This window comes from Remersonia thermophila, chromosome 4, assembly GCF_042764415.1.
Source record: "Remersonia thermophila strain ATCC 22073 chromosome 4, whole genome shotgun sequence".
In the NCBI taxonomy this organism is placed as follows: domain Eukaryota; kingdom Fungi; phylum Ascomycota; class Sordariomycetes; order Sordariales; family Chaetomiaceae; genus Remersonia; species Remersonia thermophila.
The window spans coordinates 2,694,358-2,718,485 of NC_092220.1; the positions used below are offsets into that span (position 1 = coordinate 2,694,358).

The 24,128-nt window shown below is 60.2% G+C and overlaps 8 protein-coding genes across 8 annotated transcripts; 6 read left to right on the forward strand and 2 right to left on the reverse strand.

The window, feature by feature from the left end:
• Positions 1 to 1,907: 1,907 nt before the first annotated feature.
• Positions 1,908 to 4,447, forward strand: VTJ83DRAFT_4910 (uncharacterized protein; the record flags this gene model as incomplete). Its single annotated transcript, XM_071011452.1, has 6 exons — positions 1,908 to 2,204; positions 2,258 to 2,285; positions 2,342 to 3,132; positions 3,218 to 3,705; positions 3,796 to 4,089; positions 4,189 to 4,447. The coding sequence occupies 6 exons, from the start codon at positions 1,908 to 1,910 to the stop codon at positions 4,445 to 4,447; spliced, it is 2,157 nt and encodes a 718-aa protein (XP_070866360.1).
• A 1,836-nt stretch (positions 4,448 to 6,283) lies between these two features.
• On the reverse strand, positions 6,284 to 8,147 carry VTJ83DRAFT_4911 (uncharacterized protein; the record flags this gene model as incomplete). The annotated part of the gene is made up of 2 exons (XM_071011453.1): positions 6,284 to 7,855; positions 7,944 to 8,147. 2 exons carry the CDS (start codon positions 8,145 to 8,147, stop codon positions 6,284 to 6,286), a joined length of 1,776 nt encoding a protein of 591 aa, XP_070866361.1.
• A 705-nt stretch (positions 8,148 to 8,852) lies between these two features.
• On the forward strand, positions 8,853 to 10,407 carry VTJ83DRAFT_4912 (uncharacterized protein; the record flags this gene model as incomplete). Its single annotated transcript, XM_071011454.1, has 6 exons — positions 8,853 to 8,958; positions 9,041 to 9,124; positions 9,184 to 9,195; positions 9,260 to 9,356; positions 9,437 to 9,968; positions 10,045 to 10,407. The coding sequence occupies 6 exons, from the start codon at positions 8,853 to 8,855 to the stop codon at positions 10,405 to 10,407; spliced, it is 1,194 nt and encodes a 397-aa protein (XP_070866362.1).
• A 420-nt stretch (positions 10,408 to 10,827) lies between these two features.
• On the forward strand, positions 10,828 to 13,724 carry VTJ83DRAFT_4913 (uncharacterized protein; the record flags this gene model as incomplete). Its single annotated transcript, XM_071011455.1, has 6 exons — positions 10,828 to 10,843; positions 11,370 to 11,486; positions 11,642 to 11,795; positions 12,387 to 13,154; positions 13,217 to 13,562; positions 13,653 to 13,724. The coding sequence occupies 6 exons, from the start codon at positions 10,828 to 10,830 to the stop codon at positions 13,722 to 13,724; spliced, it is 1,473 nt and encodes a 490-aa protein (XP_070866363.1).
• A 930-nt stretch (positions 13,725 to 14,654) lies between these two features.
• On the forward strand, positions 14,655 to 15,431 carry VTJ83DRAFT_4914 (uncharacterized protein; the record flags this gene model as incomplete). Its single annotated transcript, XM_071011456.1, has 2 exons — positions 14,655 to 14,969; positions 15,081 to 15,431. 2 exons carry the CDS (start codon positions 14,655 to 14,657, stop codon positions 15,429 to 15,431), a joined length of 666 nt encoding a protein of 221 aa, XP_070866364.1.
• A 993-nt stretch (positions 15,432 to 16,424) lies between these two features.
• On the forward strand, positions 16,425 to 17,869 carry VTJ83DRAFT_4915 (uncharacterized protein; the record flags this gene model as incomplete). The annotated part of the gene is made up of 2 exons (XM_071011457.1): positions 16,425 to 17,124; positions 17,190 to 17,869. The coding sequence occupies 2 exons, from the start codon at positions 16,425 to 16,427 to the stop codon at positions 17,867 to 17,869; spliced, it is 1,380 nt and encodes a 459-aa protein (XP_070866365.1).
• Positions 17,870 to 18,678: 809 nt separating this feature from the next.
• VTJ83DRAFT_4916 (uncharacterized protein) lies at positions 18,679 to 20,714 on the forward strand (the record flags this gene model as incomplete). The annotated part of the gene is made up of 2 exons (XM_071011458.1): positions 18,679 to 19,046; positions 19,118 to 20,714. The coding sequence occupies 2 exons, from the start codon at positions 18,679 to 18,681 to the stop codon at positions 20,712 to 20,714; spliced, it is 1,965 nt and encodes a 654-aa protein (XP_070866366.1).
• A 1,869-nt stretch (positions 20,715 to 22,583) lies between these two features.
• VTJ83DRAFT_4917 (uncharacterized protein) lies at positions 22,584 to 23,791 on the reverse strand (the record flags this gene model as incomplete). The annotated part of the gene is made up of 2 exons (XM_071011459.1): positions 22,584 to 23,306; positions 23,393 to 23,791. The coding sequence occupies 2 exons, from the start codon at positions 23,789 to 23,791 to the stop codon at positions 22,584 to 22,586; spliced, it is 1,122 nt and encodes a 373-aa protein (XP_070866367.1).
• Between the last annotated feature and the right edge of the window lie 337 nt (positions 23,792 to 24,128).

The following is a 24,128-nucleotide window of genomic DNA, read 5'->3' on the forward strand; positions in this document are numbered from 1 at the left end:
TCGATGACAGCCAGGCGCGCACCAAAGGATAGACTTGGACCGGGGTGTCCCCTAACTTAGAATGCTCACTCTCCCGACACCCCTCCCCCCCCTCCCCCCTCCTCCTCCACGCGGGACACACCCCCCTGCTAGACCAAACAGGGGGGCGTCAAATGTTCCCCCAGACGACACACCCTGAACACTTGGGGGCTTCTGTGATTGTCCTGTTATCGACTGATGAGATGGCAACCTACTGGTACATGGCTGATTCACAGCGATCTTCTGTGCCTTCTCAAACATTCGCGGTTCCGCTGCTGGACCAGCCTTGCCTGCTCGAAAAAAGGGCTATTCGCTCGCTCGCTCCACGCCCAAGGATTTGGTCACCGTTACATCCAGACTCGATGGTTGCTCCTCCTGAACCCACTCAGAGAAACATCGTCGGTCTTTGCCGCGCGCACGTCCCATGGACCAAGAGCTCAAGCTGCTTCCGGTTTTGCCCCTCTTGTCGACTGGCCTGGGAGCAGCAAACACAACAACGGGTGAGCCTGGCTATTGCCGGCGTTCCCAACCCCCACGGTCCTTGCCCTCTCTCGGAGAACGGTAACATCCTCGTAGCAAACAAGGGGCCCATGGCTCGTCTTGGCAGCTTGATGAGCTTACCCGTTTTGAGTCGCCGCCTGTGGTTCTGCCCGGAGGAAAACTCCTATTTTCACTTAGCCCAGAGCTGTTGCTCATGATCGGCCTGGCCGCCATCTTTCTGCACACCCCTCTGGAGGAGGGCCCCTCCCGGCGGCTGTATCCGATTCAGGGTTGACACCGTTCTTCCTCCTTCCCCCCCCCCCCCCCCTCCCTCCACAAGCAGCTACGGTGTAGATCTCGGGGTAGGGCATGCGGTTATCTTGGCCATGCCCCTCCCTAGCTAACGATTCCTCAAGTCAGCGTGGTATCCCGCCTGCACGCCCACTCTTCGTCCCAAGAACACGCCCTCCAGAAGCCCAGATCACGTCCTGTCATCCCGCCATTAGGACACCCCCTCCATCGACCCAGACGCGCCGGGTTCCTGGCTCTCTCGGGTTCGACGGAGCCAGGGGGTGAGAACGGCGTCTTCACTCCTTTCGTTCTCTTTCCTTCATCCAAAGGGGCCCGCTCAGTTCCGTGTCTCATGCCAACCCACTCGGGATCCTCCTCTTGAGCGGCGTCAAGGATTTGCCGCCTGTAGCTTGTTTGGTCTTTTTCCACTCCCGGAGTTTCGCAGAGATCCGGACTGGCCCGTTGCTGCTTCAGCATGTCTCCATATGACTTGTGAAATCCTTCTTGACGATCGCTCGTTCCCGCTCGGCGATTTGCTCTTGTCCCCCCTTGGCGGCCGACCAACACACCGGGAACTTCCTCCTGCCGTTCACACCATACCAAACCCCCAACCCACCCCCCCTGCCGGAAGCATACCAAGGCAGTTAATAAGCCTGGACTGGGGGGCCTTCCCTGATGGTATTTGACCAGCCAGGCTTGACGACCCCAGCTCTAGAAGCCAAGCATATCATAGGGTATATACCCTTTCCTTCCCTCCCGTTCCCCCCCCCCCTCACCCAAGCTAGATCGGCTCATTGGGTATCTGTTTTCCTTCGTTACCACTTTTCGAAGCCCTCACCTCCACACCCAAGCCCAAGAGCGACTGGCCTAAGGATTTCTTGGCCGAGGGGCCTCGTGGGTTCTGCATCAGGTGCTTTCGAGGCTCGGCTCAACCCCGTTAGACGTGTAGCTTAACCGCACCGGCGGGACATATCTGGGCCACCCCGCGTGACGAAGCGAGGCACCTGGTTTGCGCCACCTTGGTGCCTACGCGCCATTCAGCCTTTGACAACCGGCGAACGCAATTTGGAGCTCGACGACGCTGAGAACGAGACGGAACACAACGAAGCTCGAACGAGATGGGCGACTACTACCACCACTTTCTCACCTCCATGGTCGGAGTTGGGGGACCGCCCAACCACAACATGATGGATCCCTCAGGACAGATCCCTCCGCCACCCCTCATGCAGATGGGCGCAGCACCGATGCCCGGTCCTTACCAGAACCTGGGGTATTTCACGGGGTTTCCAGAGCCCATCATGTTCAACGCGGCAAAGGCACAAAGGAGTCGAAGGAAATCCGCCCCAGGCCTTGACCACATTAAGCACCGCCGAACGAGATCCGGTTGCTACACCTGCCGCAGCCGGCGAGTGAAGGTATGGCTCACAGCTGGAGTTGGCCTGCTGACCCACGTCTAACCCGTTGGCAGTGCGACGAAACACATCCCATCTGCGAAAGTACGTCTCGGAGCCTCACAAGGCCACGGAAGCCAGAGCTGACAGATGACGTTCAGGGTGCAGGAAAGGCAAGAGAGACTGCGTATACCCGGAACCGCCCGCACCCAAGGGGTCCAAGAGCAACACCAGCAACAACAACAGCAGCAACAACGACTCCAAGGAGTCATCGACGGGGCCTAGCCAACAGGCAAGCCCCACCTCTTCCCGTGATGACGAAGACGATGAGACGGAGCAAGACACGAAGCTGGACCCCATCATGGACGAGGACGAGGACGAGCCCCAGAGCGCAACGTCGACGACATCGGCACCCAACTTCCCCCCGCCCCGCAGGTCCAGCATCACATCGTCGTTAGGCCGACCAAGGGGCACGGCACCCGGTCCGCGGCAGGGTTCTGAGACGCCCTCGCTGGACGGCAAGAGCTCGTCCCCGGGCCTGTCCGTTGCCGGCGCCACGAGCTCCTACACGCCCGCCGCGGCGCACCCGGACATGGCAACCATGACGACGCCGACGGGCCGCCCAGACTGGACCTTCCTCCCGCACGAGCTGCAGTTCTACCTCGGCTACTTTTACGACAAGATCACGTACTTCCACTACGGCATGGTGAACGATGCTGATGACTTTTTCCGGTCCATCATGCCCAACCTGGCCATGACCCACGAGGCGCTGCTCTACGCCATGGTGGGTTTTGCGGCGTATCATCACGTCATGAAGAACCCCAATGGAAAGATTCACGAGTTTCTACAGTACTACAGCCGCAGCGTTCGGCTGTTGTTGGACTGCCTGAGCAAGGAGAAAAAGTATAGCCTGGGGACGCTGTTTACGATCCTCCAACTTGCAACGATTGAGGTACGGCTTTGAAAACACACAAAAAAGAGGCTTGCTTCACAGGACGAACCAGAAAGATAGATGCTGACATGTCGGACGTGTGCAGGAATTCCTCGGCGACTGGATCAACCTAATGGGCCACCAAAAAGCCGCCCTCGAGGTGCTCAGCCATGTTTTCACCCCGCAAACGGCCGTCCAAACCCCAGCCGGACGCATGGCCGTGATCTGGTACGGCCGGTTCGACCTCTTCACCAGCGTCATGGGCAGCCTCAAGCCCTCTCTCCCGCGCGAGTGGTACTCTGAGCAGGTCGACTACTTCAAATCCCGTGCCGCCGCCGAGCCGCACAACCTCGGGTGGAAGGTCGAGTCGTGCTCCGCGGAGCTGCGCGTCTTGTCGATAGACATGGCGCTGCTCTACGCGCGCAATGCGAACCGCGAGCTGTCCGAGGAGGAATACGCCGCCGAGCACGCCAGGCTGGGCGCCGCTTTGGAGGAGTGGAAGGCCGGTTGGGACCCGGCGCTGACCGATCCAGCTTACAGGGTGGACGAGTTCCCCAACGCGCCGGCGCCCGATCCGGAGGACATTGTGAATCCGTATGCGCCGGGGGTGCTGTACCGCCAACCGTTGTTTGCAACGTCGTTGATGGCCTGCGAGTACCATTCGATTGTGCTCTTGCATGCTAGCCAAAGCCCTGCCGCTGCTGCCTCAGCCGCCGCCGCCGCCCTGGGTGGTAGTGGTGCCGGCGGTGGTTGGGGGGGAGGAGGACCAGGCATATCGGACGAGGACCGCGCTCGGCTGCGCGAGCACGCCTATGCGGTTTGCCAGATTAGCGAGGCCGTCGAGCTCTGGCCGCACAGCCCACCCGGGAGCTTGTTCATCTTGCAGTCGTGCCTCGCGCTTGCAACCCTGTCCCTGCCAAAGGATCAGAAGCATTGCATGTGGCTGAGGCGGAAATTTGCCATGCTTGAAAGCATCGGGTGAGTCTTTTTTTTACCCCTCCTCTCTCGTCTCCCTCTCCATTCGCGGGACCACCCCCTTGAAGAAACTAACATGAGCCCCCTCGCGGGACGAAATAGGTACATCACTCCCGTAGCAACCCGCCAGCGCATCGCAGAGCTGTTGGGCGACGGGTCCGTCGCGCGCTGGTGGCTTCCCAACGACGAAGGGTTTACGCAGCTGCTGCGGAACGTAAGGGACATTGCGGATGAGCGGAACGCCGTGGCGGCGGCTACACAGCAGGAGAGCTTGATGCAGATCCGGCGGGTGTTTTCGAGAATGAATCTTGGGCAGGACCGTGAGGGCGATGCCACTTCGACGACTGCCGAGGGATCCTAAGAGAGCCATGCTACGGCGGCTTGACGGCTTGACGGGCGGATGGCCGACGGCGGACTTGAGCGCTAGAGCTACCGCAGTGTTTGAGGGTGGTTATGCATCCAATGAACCGAACCATCCATCGTGACGAGCGGATCAACAAAACAGAGGGCGGCTGCAAAATTGCGAAGGTGGAGGACGAGACCTGACGGACACGATGACGACGACAACGACGGGACGGCATGATAAGACGGAATCACCGCCAGTGTCGGACGCTCCTCGACCAACATCCCGCGATCACGGAACCACAGGTGCGCGCGCAACGGCATCATCCTGTCAAGAAAAGCAAGCCACTGCACGAGCCGGGCGGGAAGGAAATTGTCTCCGGAATTGCGAGGGACAAAGGTGCGCGGGATGACGACGGACTGACGTTGGGCAACACCAAACACCAAGACGCGGCTCATCGGCTGCTACATCCGTCCCGCCCGCCCGCCGCTCTTCGCCCCTTGCACATAAGCAACCTCTCCCTGTCCCTCTCCCAGAAGTGCGGTGCGGGACGGGAAAGGGACCCGAGACAGCGGATCTGCAACGTGGTTTTCCTCCCCCCACACACCCTCCCTCCCTCACTTCCGAGGACAATAACAGCGAGCAATATCACAACCTGCTAATGCCAGGGGAACGGCATTCGACCTGAAACATCCGCCTGCATCTTGTTCCGATCCTAGGCCCGGCCCAGCTTTTCAATTAACTCGGAATGGACCGACTCCAAGGCGATTCGCTCTGTCCGGTCGGTCGCAGATGAATCGAATCTAACGGTTGAGGGAGTGGCTTTGTGTCTTTTTTTCTTGTTCTTTTTTTTTTCTTTTACTTCCATCCCTTGTCATTGCTACACTGCCTATTATCAATCGTCTTCTTCCCCAGCTAATGGGTCCTGTTGTCTTTTTTTTTTTTTTTTTTTTTTTCAACTGCCCCTTAATCTTCAACCACTTCTTCCCATTCTTCTTTTCCCCCTTCTTGGTACATCTTATTGTCTATTTTCCACACAACATCAGGGTTCTGGCTGTATTTTATGGATCAAACATAACACTTACATAGAACAGCGAGGCACATAAAAAAGGTCACATGGGCTGGGGGGATTGGTGAAGGTCATACTGTCAAAATGGACCATGGATTTCGGGATGGGGGGGGGGGGGCGGGGGGGGGAGGTGGGGTGTAAATCAGTATAGGGATTTGCTTCGGTTGGATGGGAGAGCTAAATGGGGGAAGGGAATGAATGGACTGGAAGATGGGAGGTTGGCGTCCTCTTACCGTGACAGGCGGGTGCTGAAAGGGGTTGTAAGCGGATATTCAACAGCGAGGGAAATGGGGAAATGGGGAAATGTGGTGTTTTGGCGACGTTGAAGGTGTACATTATTTGCGTGTAAATATTGTCTTGTTGCTCCGTGTAAGTAGCAAAGGGTCGGGGGGGTTGCAGGTTCACTCTTGACTTTCCATGACATTAGGACACCGTATATACACAGTATATATTTCTATAAAAGGAAATCTGAACGAGTCGACCCGGGACAGGACTTGTTCTCTCCATCGTCAACCACCACGGGAAGATAACTTCTGAACATGTATCGGACACAACTCATAATACAGCATAAAGACATCTATCGATGCGGTTTGTCCGGAGAGACACCGGCCAAACCGTCAAGTCCTGGGCCAACATCGCACATAGTTTCAACATCTATGTATCTAGTACTAGTGGCCATGGTCCCCAAAGGAAACAGCTCGCCGGCGGCTCCTTGACACCCTCTCTCGCTCATCACTCTCATTACTCATTACCGCGCCCCACCGTCACCAAAAAACCACCATGCATTACGCTTCGCCATCCTTCCCGGTCTTCTCCTCGCCCGATGCATCCCCATCATCGCCCGCCGCGGCCGGCGCCGCCGTCACAAACAGCCCTAGCTCCACAGCCGCCTTGTCGACAGGCGACTCGGGCTCGAGAGCCTGCTGGCCGCCCGCCGGCTCCGGCGGCGCGAGCCTGTCGGGCTTGGCGTCCTTCTTTGGCGATTCCGACCCTGGCTCCTGCGGCGCGGCCTCGTCCGCGGCGACGGTCGCCTCTCCTTGTTCCTCAGGGGGCTCGGCGCTCGCTTCTGTTTGCTGCGCAGCCGGTCCGCCTGGCTCGGCCGGCTCGGTAGGCGAGCCTCCCCCGGCTGACTCCGCGGCCGGCTCTGGTTCGACCGAGGACGCGGGGGGTTCCGCCGAGGATGGTGGTGCTGATGATGATGATGATGCGGCGTCGTCGCCTGGGCCTAGGCCTGGGCTGTCTGTTGGCGAGGTGGTGGGTGGTGGTTGGCTCGGGCCCGTCGGCTCTGGAGAATCGGCCATGGCGGATGGGTCCTTGGCATCGTGCGCAACGCTTTCGGCGTCTGGCGCGCCATTCTCCGGGATGGCCGTTGCGGTTGCTGCTGCGGCTCCCGGAGGCGGCACCACGCTGGAGGGGCGGACCGGAGGTTGGGCGGCCGCCGCGGTTGCGTGGTCCACGATCATGGGGATGGTGGATAGGTCGGCGTCTTCCTCGTTGGACGGCTTGCTCGGCGAGAGGCGTATGCCCTTGAGGCGGTTGGTCAGGTCGTTGGTGCTCTCATCTTCGTCCGCCTCGGGCACAGTCGCAACGGCGCTGCCCACCGAGGGGCTGCTCTTGATGTGTCTCCTCGTGTTGGTCCTGCTCACACCCGAGAAATCGGCGTTATCGGCGTCGCGATGGGGCGGCCTGGCAATGGAGATGGGACCGAGCGGGTGTTGCTGCTGCCGGCCCTCGGGGGAAGCCTTGTCGGAGTCCGCCGGGTCAAGGCCTTCGGCCTCGGGCGGCAGCTTGTAGTTCTCGGCGGGCAGCAGGTCGTAGATGTCGCAGACGGTCTTGAAGAAGACGTAGAGGCCGGTCTGGTTCTCCAGCGTCCAGAAGACGCCGCGGTGTTGGAACCAGGCGTGGGCAAAGATGCGGTGCAGGCGACGGAATATGTTGACGAGGTTCTTGATGGCGGTGTTCTTGTCGTGGGGATCAACGACAAAGCGGCTCGGGAAGATCTTGGGGTTGGTGACCACGTTGGCGGCCCAGTCGAGGGTATGGCAGCAGTAGTCGATGGCGCAGCAGCTCTTGGGGGCGTCGTGGACGGCGCACAAGAACTGCCACTCGCCGGCGCGCATCTCGGGGCACGTGGCGGCGCTGCAGGCGGGGGTGTCGAAGAGGAAGCCCACGATCAGGGTGTTGCACTGGGCAATGAGAAAGCGGCAGAGCTCATAGAGCCACAGCGTCTTGTCGGTGCCTGGCGGGGGGGTGGCAAGCAGCTTGGCCGCGTCGCGGCTGACGGGGCTCGTCTTGCTGGCCGTGTGGTAGAAGTGCAGGGCAGCGAGGTGCTCCTGGAGCTGGAAGGGCGAGTCGAGCTGAGGCGAAAGAAAGGCCCAGGTCAGCAAGGGGGGAGGCTCAGAGTCGAGAATGGAGGATCGAGGATCCAGGACGGTGCTTTCTAACCTCGTGCAAGGGAACGAGGGGGGGGCCGGCGGCCATATCGCAGGCGCGGGTACCCGGATGGATACGGCGCTTGGAGTTGGTGTCGATGGCCGACTGCTCGACCTGGGCGGCCTTGGGACCCATGAGAGGAGACTTGGGGGTGATCTGGATTTCGGCGGGAGGAGGAGGACTGGGCAGCCGAGGCGAGCTCGGCGGCAGCGACATGATGCGGTTTGGTAAAGGGCTTTTTGTGCGCCTGGAAGCTCGAAGCTCCTGGGTCTCGGTCGGGCGAGGATGTATTGTGCACACAGCGAGCTCTAGATGGAGACCTGGCCAAGCCGTTGGTTTTGTAATCACGATGCCAACCTGCCAATGCCTCCAAGCGGAGAGGCTGTCTTGCTGAAAAGAGGTACACGCGGAAGGGAGCTGAAGACGCGAAATTGGTGGGAGGTTGGGGAACTGCCGGGCTCCTGATGTTGGAGCTGAAAGTGATGCAGCTCCCTAGCTTGGGCGTCGCTGACAGGCCGCAGGGGGGGTTGCGGGACGCGGGACGGGATGAAACAATTCAGGCAATTTACCGTCCTGGTAACTCAGGTACTGCGTAACTGTTGTACAAGCACGTTACGGTACAGGTCACCACATGGACCTCGACGGCTTGGCGATGCCCCTCACTTCCATCGGCCGTTCGTTGTCCATGGGCCCAGCCCGCGGAATGCATTTACCCGTGACATGCCCCTCCAACATTTCTCTTCTAGATGCATGTAACAGCAGTCTTTCCACAACGGAGCTCTCATCATCGTCATCAACGACATCTCCATTCCCATCGGTGAGACGGGAACACCCACCCACCATAACCATAACCCTGTAGTCTCCGATACAAGGCCATTCGTTCTCCAGCGGCCGTAGTAGCGCTTGCTTTTGAGGGCAACTATGGACTTTGACGACGATGCCCCGCCAGATCTTGTGGGCGCCGATGGCACGCCCGCGGCCGAGTCCGAGGAGAAGCCCGTCAAGGTGCCCATCACTATAGTGACTGGTGAGTGTCATCCTTTTTTCCCCTGCCCTGCTAGAGAGGAACTTTCCTCCTTGATTGACGGTGGACTGACCGTGGGTCGTAGGATATCTTGGCGCGGGAAAGACGACCTTGCTCAACTACATTCTGACGGCCGAGCATGGCAAAAAGATTGCCGTCATCATGAACGGTACGCTGCTCTGCTCTAGGTGTGCTCGCGGTGCAATCGCTAACGCCAGGTGTGGTTAGAATTTGGTGACTGTAGGCTGAGCCCCCGTGGTGGTCCCGTTCGCGTCTCCTCAAGCATGGTCTGACTTGCCGCTAGCCCTGGACATTGAAAAGTCCCTGACGGTCAACAAAAACGGCGAGTCTGTCGAGGAATGGTTGGAAGTAGGGAACGGATGCATCTGCTGCTCCGTCAAGTGAGCTCAACACCCTCCCCCCCCCCCCCCCCCCCCAAATGACCTCCGCCCCCGCTGCTCCCCAGCTCACACGGACCCAGAGACACGGGCGTCAACGCCATCGAGCAGCTGATGGAAAAGAAGGGCAAGTTTGACTACATCCTGCTCGAGACCACCGGGCTTGCCGACCCCGGCAACATCGCACCCATGTTCTGGATGGATGAGGGGCTCGGGAGCACCATCTATCTGGATGGCATCGTCACCTTGGTCGACGCAAAAAACATTCTGCGGAGTCTTGACGACCCCGCAGGCAAGGTCCAGCAACAAGACGATGACGAGGGCCAGGGCGACAGCCACAGCCACAGCCACGATGACCACGGCCCCGTCATGACGACGGCGCACGTGCAGATCTCTCATGCCGACGTTATCATCATCAACAAGTCGGATCTGGTCACCGAGCAGGAGCTCCAGGCCGTGAAGGCGCGCATCGGGTCCATCAATGGGCTCGCTCGCATCCTTGTCACCACCCAAAGCGCGGTGCCGCAGCTGGAGGGGTTCCTGCTGGACTTGCACGCGTATGACAGGGTTCAGGAGCTGGACCGCCCGGGGCTGGGGCACAGCCATATCGACAAGGCAGGTTGCCCCGTCGCTTTCTCATGCCTCCTCCGTGCCCGGCAGAATTGAATGCTAACGCCAACGGCTTGCCTAGACGATATCTACCATCTCCATTCCGTTGCCGCATCTCTCCGAGGAGCAGCAGGCGTCGCTGGATGGCTGGCTGCGGTCGGTGCTATGGGAAAATGTCCTCCCCGGACACACGCCGGCCGAGGGGAGTCCGGACCATGAGGTTCACCGGCTGAAGGGTCGCTTCTTCACCAAGGACGGACAGGAGAAGCTGATTCAGGGTGTGAGGGAGATCTTTGACATTTTTGACAGCCCAAGTCAACCGCAGCGCGAACCACCCGCGGCGATGGGCAAGATCGTCCTCATTGGGCGTCACTTGGATGACAAGAGTTTCACGAAAAGCTTGGGAGATGCATTGGGGACGTTGGATGGGATTGGAAGCCAATAGCTGCACGCCTCAGTAGGACAAGCGAGAACACCAGCACCGAGGTTTTGTAGGATCGAAAGCCGGCGTGTGAAAGATGGACGGCTCAGCGAGCCATGCCCCGTAACGTATCGTAACGCTCACCGAGGGGTCGATGCTTGGCGTGCACGGGCCATATGTTTCCCGACGGGCTTTCATGTGGGGCCTCGCGCTAACGGTAAGTTCCCATGTCGATCGGCCAATGGCTTTGGTGACGAACAACGACATCCCAAAAGTCGGTTCATCCCAGATCCCAACACCCTACGCCCTGCAAGGCTTTCCGATCCAACTTGGTGAAAGGCTCCATCTATCGTCCGCCTTCCAGTCTCCGCGGGTGCCTCCACGACCCGGATCTCGACCGTCCCTTTGCGTTACGACGACCACGACTCCCAGAACCCCGCCGCCATGATGAACCGGCCAGGTATGCCGTCGCCCCTGCGATGCCCCTCCGTCGTCCATCCTCCATCTCTGTTCGATCCCGGCGCTCGATTCTTTCCTTCCTCCCTCCCGCCGCCCAAGCCCGCCTGATACGCTCCGCGCTTCGGCCCCTTCCGGCAACGGTTCGAGACTGCACATCGTCGGCAAGGGGGGGGGCGGGGTCGTCGGGCCTGAAGGACTTGGTGGCTGCCGAGCAGACGGAGATGCTGGCGCAAGGGAACAAGTGCATGACGCCGGCTGAGCTTCACATCCTGTTTGGCGCCCTCGGCCGTTGGGGTGCCCCGTTCCCAGGGCTCCCACGCGGCGGGTGGGGACCAGCGCCAGGGAGATGGAGCCACGCTCACGGCGCTGCACGCGGATCACCATCCGAAGCCCCAACGCGTTGGGGTTGGCCAGCTGCCTGGCGCCGTCCTTGCTCTTCTTGTCGCTCCCAGGCTCCCGGGTTCTCGCTTCACCGTTCAGCATCGTCAGCGGATGGACAACCGTGCTAACGTACGTCGGAACCCTAGGGGCCGTACCACAAGCGCTCCGTGGCATGCCCGGCGGCTTCGGAGCCCAGCAGCCACAGCAACAACAGCAACAAGCGGGCCGCGCTGTCACCGGCAGGTTACCGAACGGGAAGATAGGTGAGGCGCCATCCGGCCCAGATCCATACCCCAACGCATCTCCTCTTGCGATATCAGCGGTGGACCGGGTCGAGACGAGAGCACGATGGATCGGTTGGCGGGCGACCAAGGGAGCGTTGCCATGCTAATAGAATAACGCCTTCGTTTTGCTGCAGGACCGGTCGGCAACGCGGCGGGATGGCCGTTCGGCGGGATGCCCATGGGCGGGAGCGCAAACGTGCCTCCAGGCGCCGCCAGGCAAATAGGAGGGAACGTCAGTTTCGCGCAGACGCTGACGGGGTCGCAGCCTCAGACGCCGTTGGACTTGTCGTAAGTTCCCCGTTTTTGCTTTTTGTTGGCGCTCATACTTGGCTGCAAAAGAAGGATGAGAAGCGGCGGCGTTTGGCCATTTTTTGTCGAATTTCCTGGTTCTCATCTTCATTTGATCATCTTTCTTCTGCGACTTTCTCTCTCTCTCTCTCTCTGTCTCTCTCATATCCCAGAACGCCCCCCGTCCGGCTTTCCAAGCCACCAAGTAGGGAAGAAGCCTTCCTGAACCATTTTCACTTTGCTTCGAGCTCGTTTGCCTCCATTTCTCCCACCAAGCGGCAGGGAGTTCGCGGTTTCGACCTTGTTTTACGTTTCGTCGAATTTTCCTGTGGTTGCTTCCGGGTCGCACAGCATGCCGCGCGCAAATCGCAACAGGCCCAAACTTTCTCTGAAGCCCAAGTCCACCGCTCATATCATCGCCGTGGACGAGAGCCCCAGTGTGGTCGACGGGCGTCCTTATGCGTCGATTTTGAGGGGGTACTTTCTCGCATCCGTTTCAGCTTATGCGATCTTCCTCATCAACGCTTTTTGAACTACGCCGTCGGACTTGTAAGAGCACTAGCAGACGTTAACCACAACAATGCCATCTAGGGAGTTCCCATCGCTGTCCAACACCTCTCAACTTAACGCGGCCAACGCATCCACCATGTGGCCAGGGCAAGCGGCGCGTAACCTGGGCGGCGGGGCGCACCGCGGCGCGGGGACACCCCTCGCACAACAGAGCCAGCAAGACGACATGTACCAATCTCGCTTGGCGTCGGCGCAAAGCTCGTTCCGGTTCGGAAATCAGGGCGCGGCAGCTCAGGCGGCGCAGGGACAGGCAGGCGCGGCCGACGATTTCCCACCTCTCAACCGCGGCGGCAATGGCGACATTGGAGGGCAGGACCGGCGAGGAAGCATGATGACGGCTGCCATGGGATTCGGCGCGCAAGGCGCCGCGGCGTCGGGTGCTGCCGCAATGCATGCGAACCGAGCAGGAAACGGGCTGCTGAACGCGTTATCCGGGGCGAACGCGCGGGCCATCGAGAACCGCACGCCAACGGCGATAGCACGCCCCCAGGACACACGGAGCCCGGCCGGCGAGGATGAGAAGCAGGCGCACTTCCGCGATGACGGTCCCGATGGGACAGGCGGGAGGAACCCGCCCGGCGCGATCGGCACCAACCCGTCATCATCCAAGGCCAAGGAGGAGGAGAAGGCGAACGCCAGCCAGGTGCAAGACCCGCTCGAAGGGATGGCGCCGATCGACAAGTGGGGGCTCAAGGGCTTGAGGACGCTGATGAACAACTTCCCGGATTACAACGCCTTGACGTGCGGGCTTGACCCGGCAACGCTGGGCATCGAAATGCGCTCGGGAGAGTAGGTGCTTTCAAGGAGGGGAGCACGGGTGCTGTTTTCCCGGCTGACTTTGTCTCTGCCAGCCTGCTGTCTACCAAGGTCTACTCGCTGTTTGACGACGTCCCGCCGCGGTCGCCCATTCCAAAGTTCCACCTGCCCGAGTGCTACAGCGTTCAGAACGTGCAGCCGATCGAAGCCAAGATTTCGAGCTTCAACGAGGAGACGCTCATGTGGATCTTTTACAGCTGTCCGCGCGATATCAAACAGCAGATGGCGGCCATCGAGCTCAACAACCGCAACTGGCGCTGGCACAAGAAGCTGCAGCTCTGGCTGACCAAGGACGATGTCATGGTGCCTCAGAGCTTGGGACCCACGCACGAGAGGGGGTACTATGTGGTTTGGGATACGGTGAACTGGCGCAAGGAGAGGGTATGTATCGCAACGGGTCTCTCGTAGACAAAAAAAAAACAAAAAAAACAAACAACAAGGGGACAAGGTTTGCTGATGACTTCCTGACAGCGCGAGCTGATGCTTCACTATGCGGACCTCGACACGTCCCCCACGGTGCAGCTCCAGGGCCTAGGGGCTTAGGTGCCACACTTTGGTAGCGCCGGCGCTTGGAGGAGGGCAATGGATGGGTGGATGGATTGCATGAATAGAGGCGGTAGGAGGATGACAGGGAATGCGGAAGCGCCCGACCTGGAACTCGCAGCGTGTGTACGTAACCCAAGGCAGATTCTCGGGGCAATGAAGTAAGAAAGGGTTGATGACCGAGACAGCACAAGCGGACCAAGTACCAAGTATTTGTTTTTTCTTTGAGGATGTGATCATCATTGTGTTTTTCTTCATCGTGTTCACCTTTCGGTACCTAAGGCACCCGCCGGATGTGGTTGTAACGTAATAATACACAGTCGGACTGTTCTGGATGTCCGGGGTGGATCCGGCCCCACCCAGCCCGCCGCGGCCTTGGCGACTCCCCAATCCCAGGAACCTCCGGCCGATCTGGCAACAACAATATGACCCCCCGTCATCGTCATTCATTCCCGTCCCACATCCATCATCATCTTCGTGGCATCTTCCTCCCCGGGCAGCTCCCTCCACAGTCGGATCCGCACAAGCGCTTTGTTTCAGCCTTTGAACACCTTGTCTGCATCTTTTCTGCATTGCTTTCCATTCTACACGCGGATTTGCCAGACGTTGTCCGGTTAGGCCCGTGGCGGCGGCATCCCACCAATCCTCGGTCGACCAACTCTTGGAGGGAAGCACATCCATCGCATACGGCCCAAGGCAACTGTGTCATCTCGACCGCCGTTCGCCGCTCCGATCCCTATCGACCCGCGTCTTGATCCTCTTCGTTGTGCGCATAGCCGCATCCAAACTCAACGACAACCCCCACCCCCTTTCCACGCAGGAAGGAAACCACCATCACCGCGTAGCGGGCGCCCCGTCGAATCCCTCGCTGAACTCGGCACCCCCCCACCTCTCTCTCTCTCTCAAACACACACACAAACGACCGCAACCATGGCCGAAAGCGCAGAGCCGGTACAGCTCAACTTTGGCTCGCTTTTTCTCATTCTGGTGGTGTCGGGCGTGGTGATTCGCTACCTCTTCTTTTCGCCATCGTCGTCGTCATCGTCGTCATCCTCCTCAACACCGGCGTCGGCAAGATCGGCGGCTAGGGCCGCTGAGCAGCTGCGCGCCCGGGAGGCCGCTGCCGAGAGGATAACGCAGATGTTTCCGCAGATCGACCGGCGCACGGCGCTGTGGGATCTGCAGAGGACGAATGGAAACGTGGCGTTGACGACGGAGAGGATCTTGGCTGGGAGGATTGAGACGGTAAGGCTCCTTCTTTGCTGTTCCTTTGGCTCGGTTTCAGGCCGCCTAGGCATCGAACCATGGTTGGATAACTAACTCGCGGCTCTTTCTTCTCTTTCTCTCCCTCGCCAGCCTCCGGTCACGTTTCAACCCCCACCGCCTCCGGGCAGCAACAACAACGCCAGCCCCATCACCACCCCGCAGTCCAAACCCGCGGCGCCGACGCTGGCGTATCCGGATCTGATCACGCGGTACAACCTGCACGACAAGCTCAAGAACCAGACCGAGGGCGACGACAGCGCTGCCAGCAGCACGGGCTCCGATGCCCAGGGCGGCGGCAAGGCCAAGGGGTGGAGCCAGAACCGCGAGGAGAGGCAATCGCTGCTGCAGCGCAGGCGCGATCAGATGATCCTGGAGGCGAGGAGGAAGATGGAGGCTAAGATCGCGGCGGAGAAGGCGGCGGCGGCGGAGAAGGCTGCCTAGGAAGGCTGCGGGGGTTGGAGGTGGGCATAAGTGGGGATGGTACTGTGTATGTACATGTACAGATATTATGTAGTTTGGGAGGGGAATTTGGGCGAGAGCGGATTGCATATGTATTACCTTTACCTGAGTGCATTGGTCTTGTGGCAGCGTCATCACGTTTCTGCTACAGGAGGTGGGCTGGCGTGATTGAGGTCGTTTACCTCTGAGCGGGACGAACCATCGGACTGCCTTACGCTGGAGGACGGTTGGAGACGGTTGGGTTTGCGCAATTACCGGTAGTGTAGAATGGTTTTGCGCTAGATACCCTGCCTATTCTTGCTGCTGTACTACTATTCTTTGTGATCCTTGAACGACCGCGCCAGTGGCTGGAGAGATGCGAAGCATGTGCTATTATTCTTTGCATTCCAGGGCCCCCGACTCACTCCGATCCGGGCAGGATCGGATGAATGTTCAGCTTATGGCAAACCACCTACAGGGGTTCCGCGGAACACCAAGATACCCACCACTGGGCCCCACTCGTTCACATGCTCTCTGCAGAAGACGGGATACGGAATGGTTTGGAGGGAAGGGAGGGGGGTGAGGCGGTCCAGGTCAGACCGCCCCACCACGACATCAACTGACATTAGGTGATGCATCCAGACCCCAGCCTCAACCGCATTTCACATTCCTTCTTCGCATCCGGTTATCAGACGGTGAAGGGGTTAAAGGCAGCAAGACGGTCGCCGGCGGTGTCATGCTTGCATCACATCACCGCCACCCCGTCGTCTCATTACATACTCTACGCAAGCTGCAGTTTTTTCCTTTATTTTTTTTCCCCCACTCATGCCCACCGTTTCAGGTTTCATCCACTCTATCCACTCGACTTTTCATCGTCATCCTTGCGTTTTTGATTTTCTTTGACGAGCCCGTCCCTTTCCGTGTCTGTCCCCGCTCTAGCATAGCATACCGTCTGAACTTGGGAGGTCGAAATCCGGGGCCGAAACATCCACCAGGATGGACCAGATACGGAGGGCTTCGTTCTCTTCTTCCCTCGAACGAAGAACCATGAGATCCCGTTCTGGTTATCAACCATCCGACCCAGAGCTGGAGCTACGTCAAGTCGAGTATCAAGAAATCAAGTACCGCCACGCCAGCGAAACATCGGCCTCGGGGCCACGGGCAAGATTTGAGATGCTCAACGAAAGCACCACCTACGTCACGCCGAGCGCCACCACAACGACGGAGCTTAGCATGTTCAACCTGCTGATCGACAACTTGCCGGGCCCCCGGACCGTCCTGGGCGGGCTCCGCTGGATCGCCTCGCCGAAGCAGGCGCTGAGCACCACGCTGGCCCGAGGGAGATTGACGGCGGTGGAGGAAGAGGAGGAGGAACAGCCTGGGTTGATGATACCATCTATGTCGTCGTCATCGTCGACATCCATCCCAACGTCATCATCGGAGCTGCCGCCGCCACCATTGCCGAGGAGGAGGCATCAGGGCTCGGGACGAGCCGAGGCTGGCAACGGCGGCGACGACTCGACGAGGACGACGACGGCGACCGAGTCGGCGGACAGGAACCCGGCTCCCATCGACCTTGATCGGTACATGCCCGACTTGGCTCTGGTCAAAGGCGTTGTTTCAGGGGTCTCTTTGGTTGCCAACACGGTGAGGTCGGTGGCCGGCAGGGGGTCGTACTGGGAGAATGGACGGCAAGGTGGGTGGCTTTCACCTCATCGTAACTTTGGGGAAGAAAGAAGCAGAACGCTAACTCGGTAGCAGCGCAAGGGGACGCCGCACCGTTCAATGGCAGGTCCCACCGCCAACACCAGCAGCGACAGCACGCAGACCAAGCGCCCCGCCACCAGCCTGACCAGCAAGTGGCAAGAAGCGACAGCCGCACCACCCAGGACGACTCGGAGAGGCTCATGTACATCAACGGAGCCCTCCACGTCCTCCGCGGCCTCCCGCGTGACCTCGAGCCGGGCGAGATTGCCATGCTGCAGCGCGCCATGCCCCCCGCCCTCGCAACCGGGCACTCCAGCGCCCTCCAGCAGCAGGGCCCCTACGGCCTCATGGCGGCCGAGCCATGGGCCGGCGACCCCTACAACCGGCAGCAGCAGCCCAATTGCGCCAGTCGCAGCGGAGACCGCCGCAATCTCGTTCACGTGCTCGTCCTCGCCCTCCTCTGCTGGCTCTGGGCCGCCGCCGAAGCGGTCGTGCCCTGGGCGGCGGCGGCAGGGCGGCGGGCCGCCCGCGCTGAGCACGAGCACGGATACCTCCCCCGGCTGCTGGTGGCGGCGTCGGGGCTGCTGCTCGCGCTGCTCGAGGTGTCGAGGCGGGTGTGCGAGTGCCGGCTGTTTGAGGTGCTCGTGGCGCTGGTGGGGTACGCGACGACGGGGATGGGGGAGGCGGTGAGGGAGTTTGTAGAGGGCAAGGTTGGGGAGAAGTGGAAGGCATGATTTCATGATTTCATGGTTGCTTTTTCTCTTTGCGTTTTTTTTTTTTTTCGCGGGATGGCGTTTGAAGGACGGGAGGGGAGGGGAGTTGTTTATAGAGCGTCAGCGATGTAGTACGTCTGTACCTACCTTCACGTTGGACGTTGTATGAGGAGCTAGAGCATGGTGTGGGCATAACGGGTTTGGATACGGATACAGGCGTTCGGACGCATAAAAGGGTCCCGATGAGGCACCTAGGTAGACAGATAGAGAGGTTATGACGCGTACCATGCATTCATGCATGTCATGATGGACAGCGACAGCGAAGAATACACAGTACATACAAAAAGATTCCATGACGAAAACGCACTCATATCGTTCAACGCAGTTTTGGCGGGCGCGGCAGTGTACATAGTACGTTCTTGTATGCGTACGCGATAACTACGGTAGTATGCTTGTATGCGTACGCAATAACTGTTCGTGTAACTACACCGTTAGCTAGTTTAACGTGGGGTCAAAAATTGCAGGCAAGATCCCCCCTCCTTCCAAGGCCGCAGAAAGCGGGTCTCGGCAGTCGCGGTTGCGATAAGATAAGGGAAAAAGCTCAGAGAGAAACGGTTCTCTGAAAGTGGGAAATTTTCTTGCAGCGGGCATTCTGCTTTCTGCTTCCTGTCCCTCTCCTCACTCCCCCCTTCAGCAGCATTCGACAAGATAAACCTGCTCTCTCTGAATCCCCCTTCACTGGCGACAAATTCCCTGTCGCATAGCCTCCTCCCCATTTTACCTTGGTTTCTGCGTGCCGTCTGCTCATTGGCAACCGTGATCAAACCGCCATGATGAAGACAGGTCTCTTGCGGCACGCCGCGGCCGCCCGCCTTGCCGTGGCCGCCGTGCGTCCGGCCCAGCTCTCGTCCATACGGGCCTCATCGGCCGTCCTCTCCGCCTCCCGCGCCTCCTCGTCGCCCCTGGCCTGCCGCCCCGCCGCCCCCGCCGTCCTGGCTCGCTTTTACTCGGCCGCCTCGGCCTCGGCCGCCGCCTCGTCCTCCGCCGGCTCGTCGGAGCCCATCACCCGTTTCACCGACCTCCCCAAGCTCGGCGTCAGCGATAGCCTCGTCCGCTCCATCACCCAAGGCATGGGCTACGAGAACATGACCCCCATCCAGTCCATGACCATCAATGCCGCCCTGGCCGGCAAGGACGTGTAAGTCGAGGCATCTCTTTTTGACCTGGCGGCGGTACCGCGGACGGCTGAGACGTGTTGTTGTTCCACAGGGTCGCCCAGGCAAAGACGGGCACGGGCAAGACGCTCGCCTTCCTCACCCCCATCGTGCAGAGGATCCTCAACCGGCTCCAGGAGGAGGACTCCAACTGGAGGCGGCGGCGCCCCGATGCCCGCGACATCCAGGCCATCGTCGTCTCGCCCACGCGCGAGCTGGCCGAGCAGATCAGCGCCGAGGCCAAGAGGCTCTGCCAGGGGACCGGCGTCGTGGTCCAGACCGCCGTCGGCGGCACCATGAAGAGGATGATGCTGCACAAGGCCCGCCGGGAGGGCTGCCACCTGCTGGTCGCCACCCCGGGTCGTCTGTACGACCTGCTCTCGGACCCGGAAAGCGGCATTGCCGCCCCGCGCCTTGCCGCCCTTGTGCTGGACGAGGCGGACCGCATGCTCGAGGTCGGCTTCGCCGCGGAGCTGGAGCAAATCACCGAGCTCCTGCCCTCCCGGAGCGAGGTTCCCCGCCAGACCCTGCTGTACTCGGCCACCCTTCCCAAGGACGTCGTGGGCATCGCCCGTCGGTACATCGACCCCAAGAACTTTGAGTTTGTCCAGACGGTCCGGGCCGACGAGACCCCGACGCACGAGCGGGTGCCGCAGTACATCGTCCCGTGCCGCGGCTTCCAGAACATTGCCCCTGCGGTGCTCGAGTTCGTCCGCAACGAGCTCGTCGCCGCCAAGGAGGCCGCCAAGGAGGAGAACCCAGAGGCGCTTCCCTTCAAGGCCGTCGTCTTCCTGCCCACCACCGCCGCCGTCTTGTTCTACACGTACCTCTTCCAGCGCATCCGCTTCCACGACCGTCGCTTCCCCCGGATCTACGACATGCATTCCAAGCTGACCCAGGCCACTCGGACCAAGAACTCGGAGGCCTTCCGGAACGCCCAGTCGGCCATCCTCTTCTCGTCCGACGTGGCCGCCCGCGGCATGGACTTCCCCAACGTCACCCACGTCTTGCAGGTCCACCTCCCGCAGGACCGCGACATCTACATCCACCGCATCGGCCGTACCGGCCGCGCCGGCAAGGGCGGCCAGGCCTACCTGTTCGTCTCCAACATTGAGATCAACACGGCGCGCAGGCGCCTGCCGGGCCTGCCCATTCAGCGGTGCACGTCCATCGAGAGCGCCGAGGTTGACGTTTCGGACGGCGCCGCCCTGCCCCCGGCCTTCCAGGAGATCCGCGAGGCCAGCTCCATGGCCCCGCACGAGGTCCTCAAGAACATGTACACCTCGCTCCTGGGCAACAGCCTCAAGGGCGTGGACGTCCAGTCCATCGTTGACGAGCTGAATGAGATGACCAAGCACCAGTGGGGCATGGACGAGCCGCCCGCTGTCTCGCGCAGGTTCTTGGACAGCCTGCCCCGCGGCATCAGCGGGTTGAACGTCATGTCCGAGTCGCACCGTTCCCCCCGTGGCGTTGGCGACAGGCGCGGGGGCTTTGGCGACCGTGGCTTCGGCGACCGGGGCTTCGGCGACCGTGGCTTCGGCGGCAGGCGTGATTCCCAGCCTCGTCGTTTCAAGGATGACTTTGAGAGGATGGAGTACATGGCCGGGCAGAAGAAGGATAGGCGCGGCCCTAGGGCCCAGCCGACCTTCTAAGGAGAAGGACCTGTGGGCGCTCCGTTTTGCGGGTCTGCGCTGTGGGAAGCAGAAAGGGCCGGGCCTGCCGCGTTCTTCTCGTCCATCCCCGACTAGACGCCTCCCACGCCCGGGATCCGGGGCAACGATGGGGACCCACTCCGCATTCTCGTAATGCCTCATGACGTCCCATCTTAGCCTGGCGCCTCGCCGCCACCGGATATAGCTTCACGTACCACGGACGCGCAGACTGAGGGGAAGGGGAAGAAACGAGAAGAAAAAAACAGAGGGGGGTGGGGAGGGAGATATTGCCGGTGGAACTGTACAGATAAGGTCTCATGGAACTCTCAGGCGTTGGCCGGCTTTTCGGGAAATAGACTTTGGGGAAGGAGAGGAACAAAAAAGGAGGAGGAGGGGGGGCGCGGGAAAGGGGAAGAGGCATTTCATCACGACATTTTGGGTTGATGCTTTGTACCTTGTTCACGATTTTCTTTTTTCTTCCCTTCCGTATGTAACTTACCATGTCTTATTTTGTTACCCTTGGTTGTCGTCATAGGATTCGGACAGGAGGCAGGCTGCAGGACGGACTAAGGCACAACAAAAAGGATGAGAGAAGATGAGGGATGCAGGGGGGGAAGGAGAAGAAAGCAGAAGGAAGGGAATCGGGCAAAGTCTGTTTATGGTTTGGCATGTCCGGAGCTGCTGTTTGGGCCGGCCGTGTCTGGGCTTTTTTTTGTTTTGTTTTGGGCTGTGATGATAGGAGGGCAGTCTGGACGCCGACGAGCGGGAGACGAGAGGGGGTTGGCTCTCGCTCATGTACATGACATATCTCACCTCACTTTTTTGTTTTCTTTTTTTTTTTTTTTTTTCCCTTTTTCCTCCTGGCTCCTTAGGCCATGCCGTGGGGGCTGTGCTTGCTGTGCGTGATGCGGCGGTGGGCTCGATTCGTTTCGCAAAGCATATTAGGCATAAGTATTCCTGACCGCACCCAAAGACTGTACGGGACATCCATCAGGACATTCATCCACAGCTGCGGAGTAGGCCAGGAAGGGGGAGGGGAGAGGTGGTACGTACCTCATCCTCATATCCCCTTGCGTTGAATGCCATGAGTGTGTGTGTACAAGACAACCGGCTCTTGGGCTCCCCATTCAGAGTTATCCTACAGCGTCTAACTGCCCGCCATAGCCAAAGCCCCGGACTGAACCAATCAGAGTCCGTCGTGTATCGCAGTGTATCACGCACCCTCCGTCTTCCTGGTGTATTAAGCATGATGCGTGTCCTCTCTCTCTCTCTCTCCAACCACAACCCCCCATGTGCACCAACAACAACATAATACACAAGTCCACCGGGTTCTGGTGCTGTATCTCCAGATCCTGGGGTTTCCCTATGCTCCTCTTCCACCGTCTCCTCCCGCTGCTCGCCGCGGGGCATCTCTCTCTCTGGTCTTGTTGTATCCTGAACCCCCATCACGCACGACACTTCTCAAGCGGGTTCTTGCCGCGCATGGTAAACATGTAGATGATATGGATGATGCATGGAACATGGAGGGCGTGCGTTTGGCGTCCTTCTCCTTTTCCCCCGCCCCTCTCTGGCGAGACAGCCCGTGATGAGACCAGCCCTGGTGGCTAGGTCCGGCTGGTGCGTCGACAAGGAAGGGGAGGAAGATGGTGCCTTGTTTTGATTTGTTTCGTTTTCTTTCTTTTTCGGTTGTGGCCGTTCGAGACTGGAAGAACCTTGTCTTTGCCGGTGATTTGGGTCCGTTGGTGTATTCATTCTCTCTTCTTCCGTCCGCGTGGGTGGCTCGAGTTCGATCCCCTTGCATGTATGCACGTATCCTCTTCCCTTTTCATCATCATCATTATCACCATGATCATGATCATTTTTTCCCCTTCATCCTCGGAGCAGGGTATGCGCGTCCCAAACGAGCACCCTCTGGTCCCAACCCGCCGACGCCAGCCACCCGCCCGTGCCGAACAGGCACCAGTCCACGCCGGTGGCGAACTCTGCGTGGCGGTTCATGACGCCGAGCTGGGTCCCGACGGGGATGACCTGCGGGGCGTCGGGCGGCGGGGGCGGCTGCGCCAGCATGGAGCCGTCGGACCAGACGCGCACCGTCATGTCGTAGCTCGCGCTGGCGAGCACATCGCTGGCGTGGGGGCTCCAGGCGAGGCGGCGCACGGCGTAGTCGTGGCCCGGGAGGACGGCGATGGGCCCGCCGTTGGGGTTGCGTATGTCGAAGCAGCGGATGAGGCGGTCGACGCCGGCGGCGGCGAGGACGGTCTCGCGGTACTTGTTCCAGTCGTGGGTCAGGAGCTCCGCGGGGACGGCGCCGGCGTAGGTTTGCCCCGTGGAGAGCACCGCGGCCGGGGGCATGACGGGGATTTGGCCCTGCGGCTGCGGAGGAAGCGGCGGCGGTTGGGGCGGGGCGTGGGCGGCGATGACGGTGGTGAGGTGGTACTTGGCGGAGACGGGGGTGCGGAGGTCGAAGATGCGGATGTGCGAGTCGGAGGAGACGCAGGAGACGATGGCAGGGTTCTGCGGGGAGAAGGCGGCCGAGTAGACGCAGTTGCCGACGGGCAGGGTTCGGAGGGATGCCGGGCGCGAGGGCGACCACTTTGCACGGAAGGGTTAGGTCAACCGAGGGCGGATGCGGGAGAGGCATGGGGGCAGGATGGGCATTCATGGATCGATTGGCCTACAATCTTGACGGTGCCGTCCCAGGAGCTCGAGAGGAAGCTGTCCTTGGCGACGGGGTTCCAGCAGACGGAAAAGGCCTCGCGCTTGTGCTCGGTGAAGTTCATGACGGGGAAGTCGCCGGCCGAGATGTCGAACAGCTTGAGGGAGCCATCGCCGGTGGCGACGACGACCTGGTTCTCGTTGATCTCGGACCAGGCCAGGTCGTAGAGGGCGTCGTTGGTGTCGAAGGCCCTCTCGATCTGGATGCCCGCGGGGCCGAGGCCGACCACGAAGAGGCGGCCGTTGCCAATGATGCCGTAGTTGGCGGCGGCGGCGACGGCGAGGCGCGAGTCGTAGTACGGGGAGTACTTGACGGCGTAGGGGTTGTACCCGGGGGTACGCAACTCGAGCATGGACGCCATGTTTTTTTTTTCTTTTTTTTTTTTTCTTTCTTCGTTTCCGTCTCAAGTTCAAATTGAGAGTTTGGCTTCGTCAGAGGGCCAGAGGGCCAGAGGGCTGGAGGGATGGAGGGATGGAAAGCTGGAGGGCGGAGGAGGGCCCCCTTCTCGGGACCTGACGTTGGTGATGGAGGATGGGAATGGCATGGCGGGGGGGCCGGGCCTCGGCTGTTCTTCTGGGCCAGCAACGGGGCTCCCAAGGTACCGACCTGCCGGGCTTGGCCTTGGCTCCCACCGCGTCCCGGCGAAACCGGCTCGGGCTCGCGCTCACGTGCTTCCGTGCCGTTTCCGCGGCTCTCAG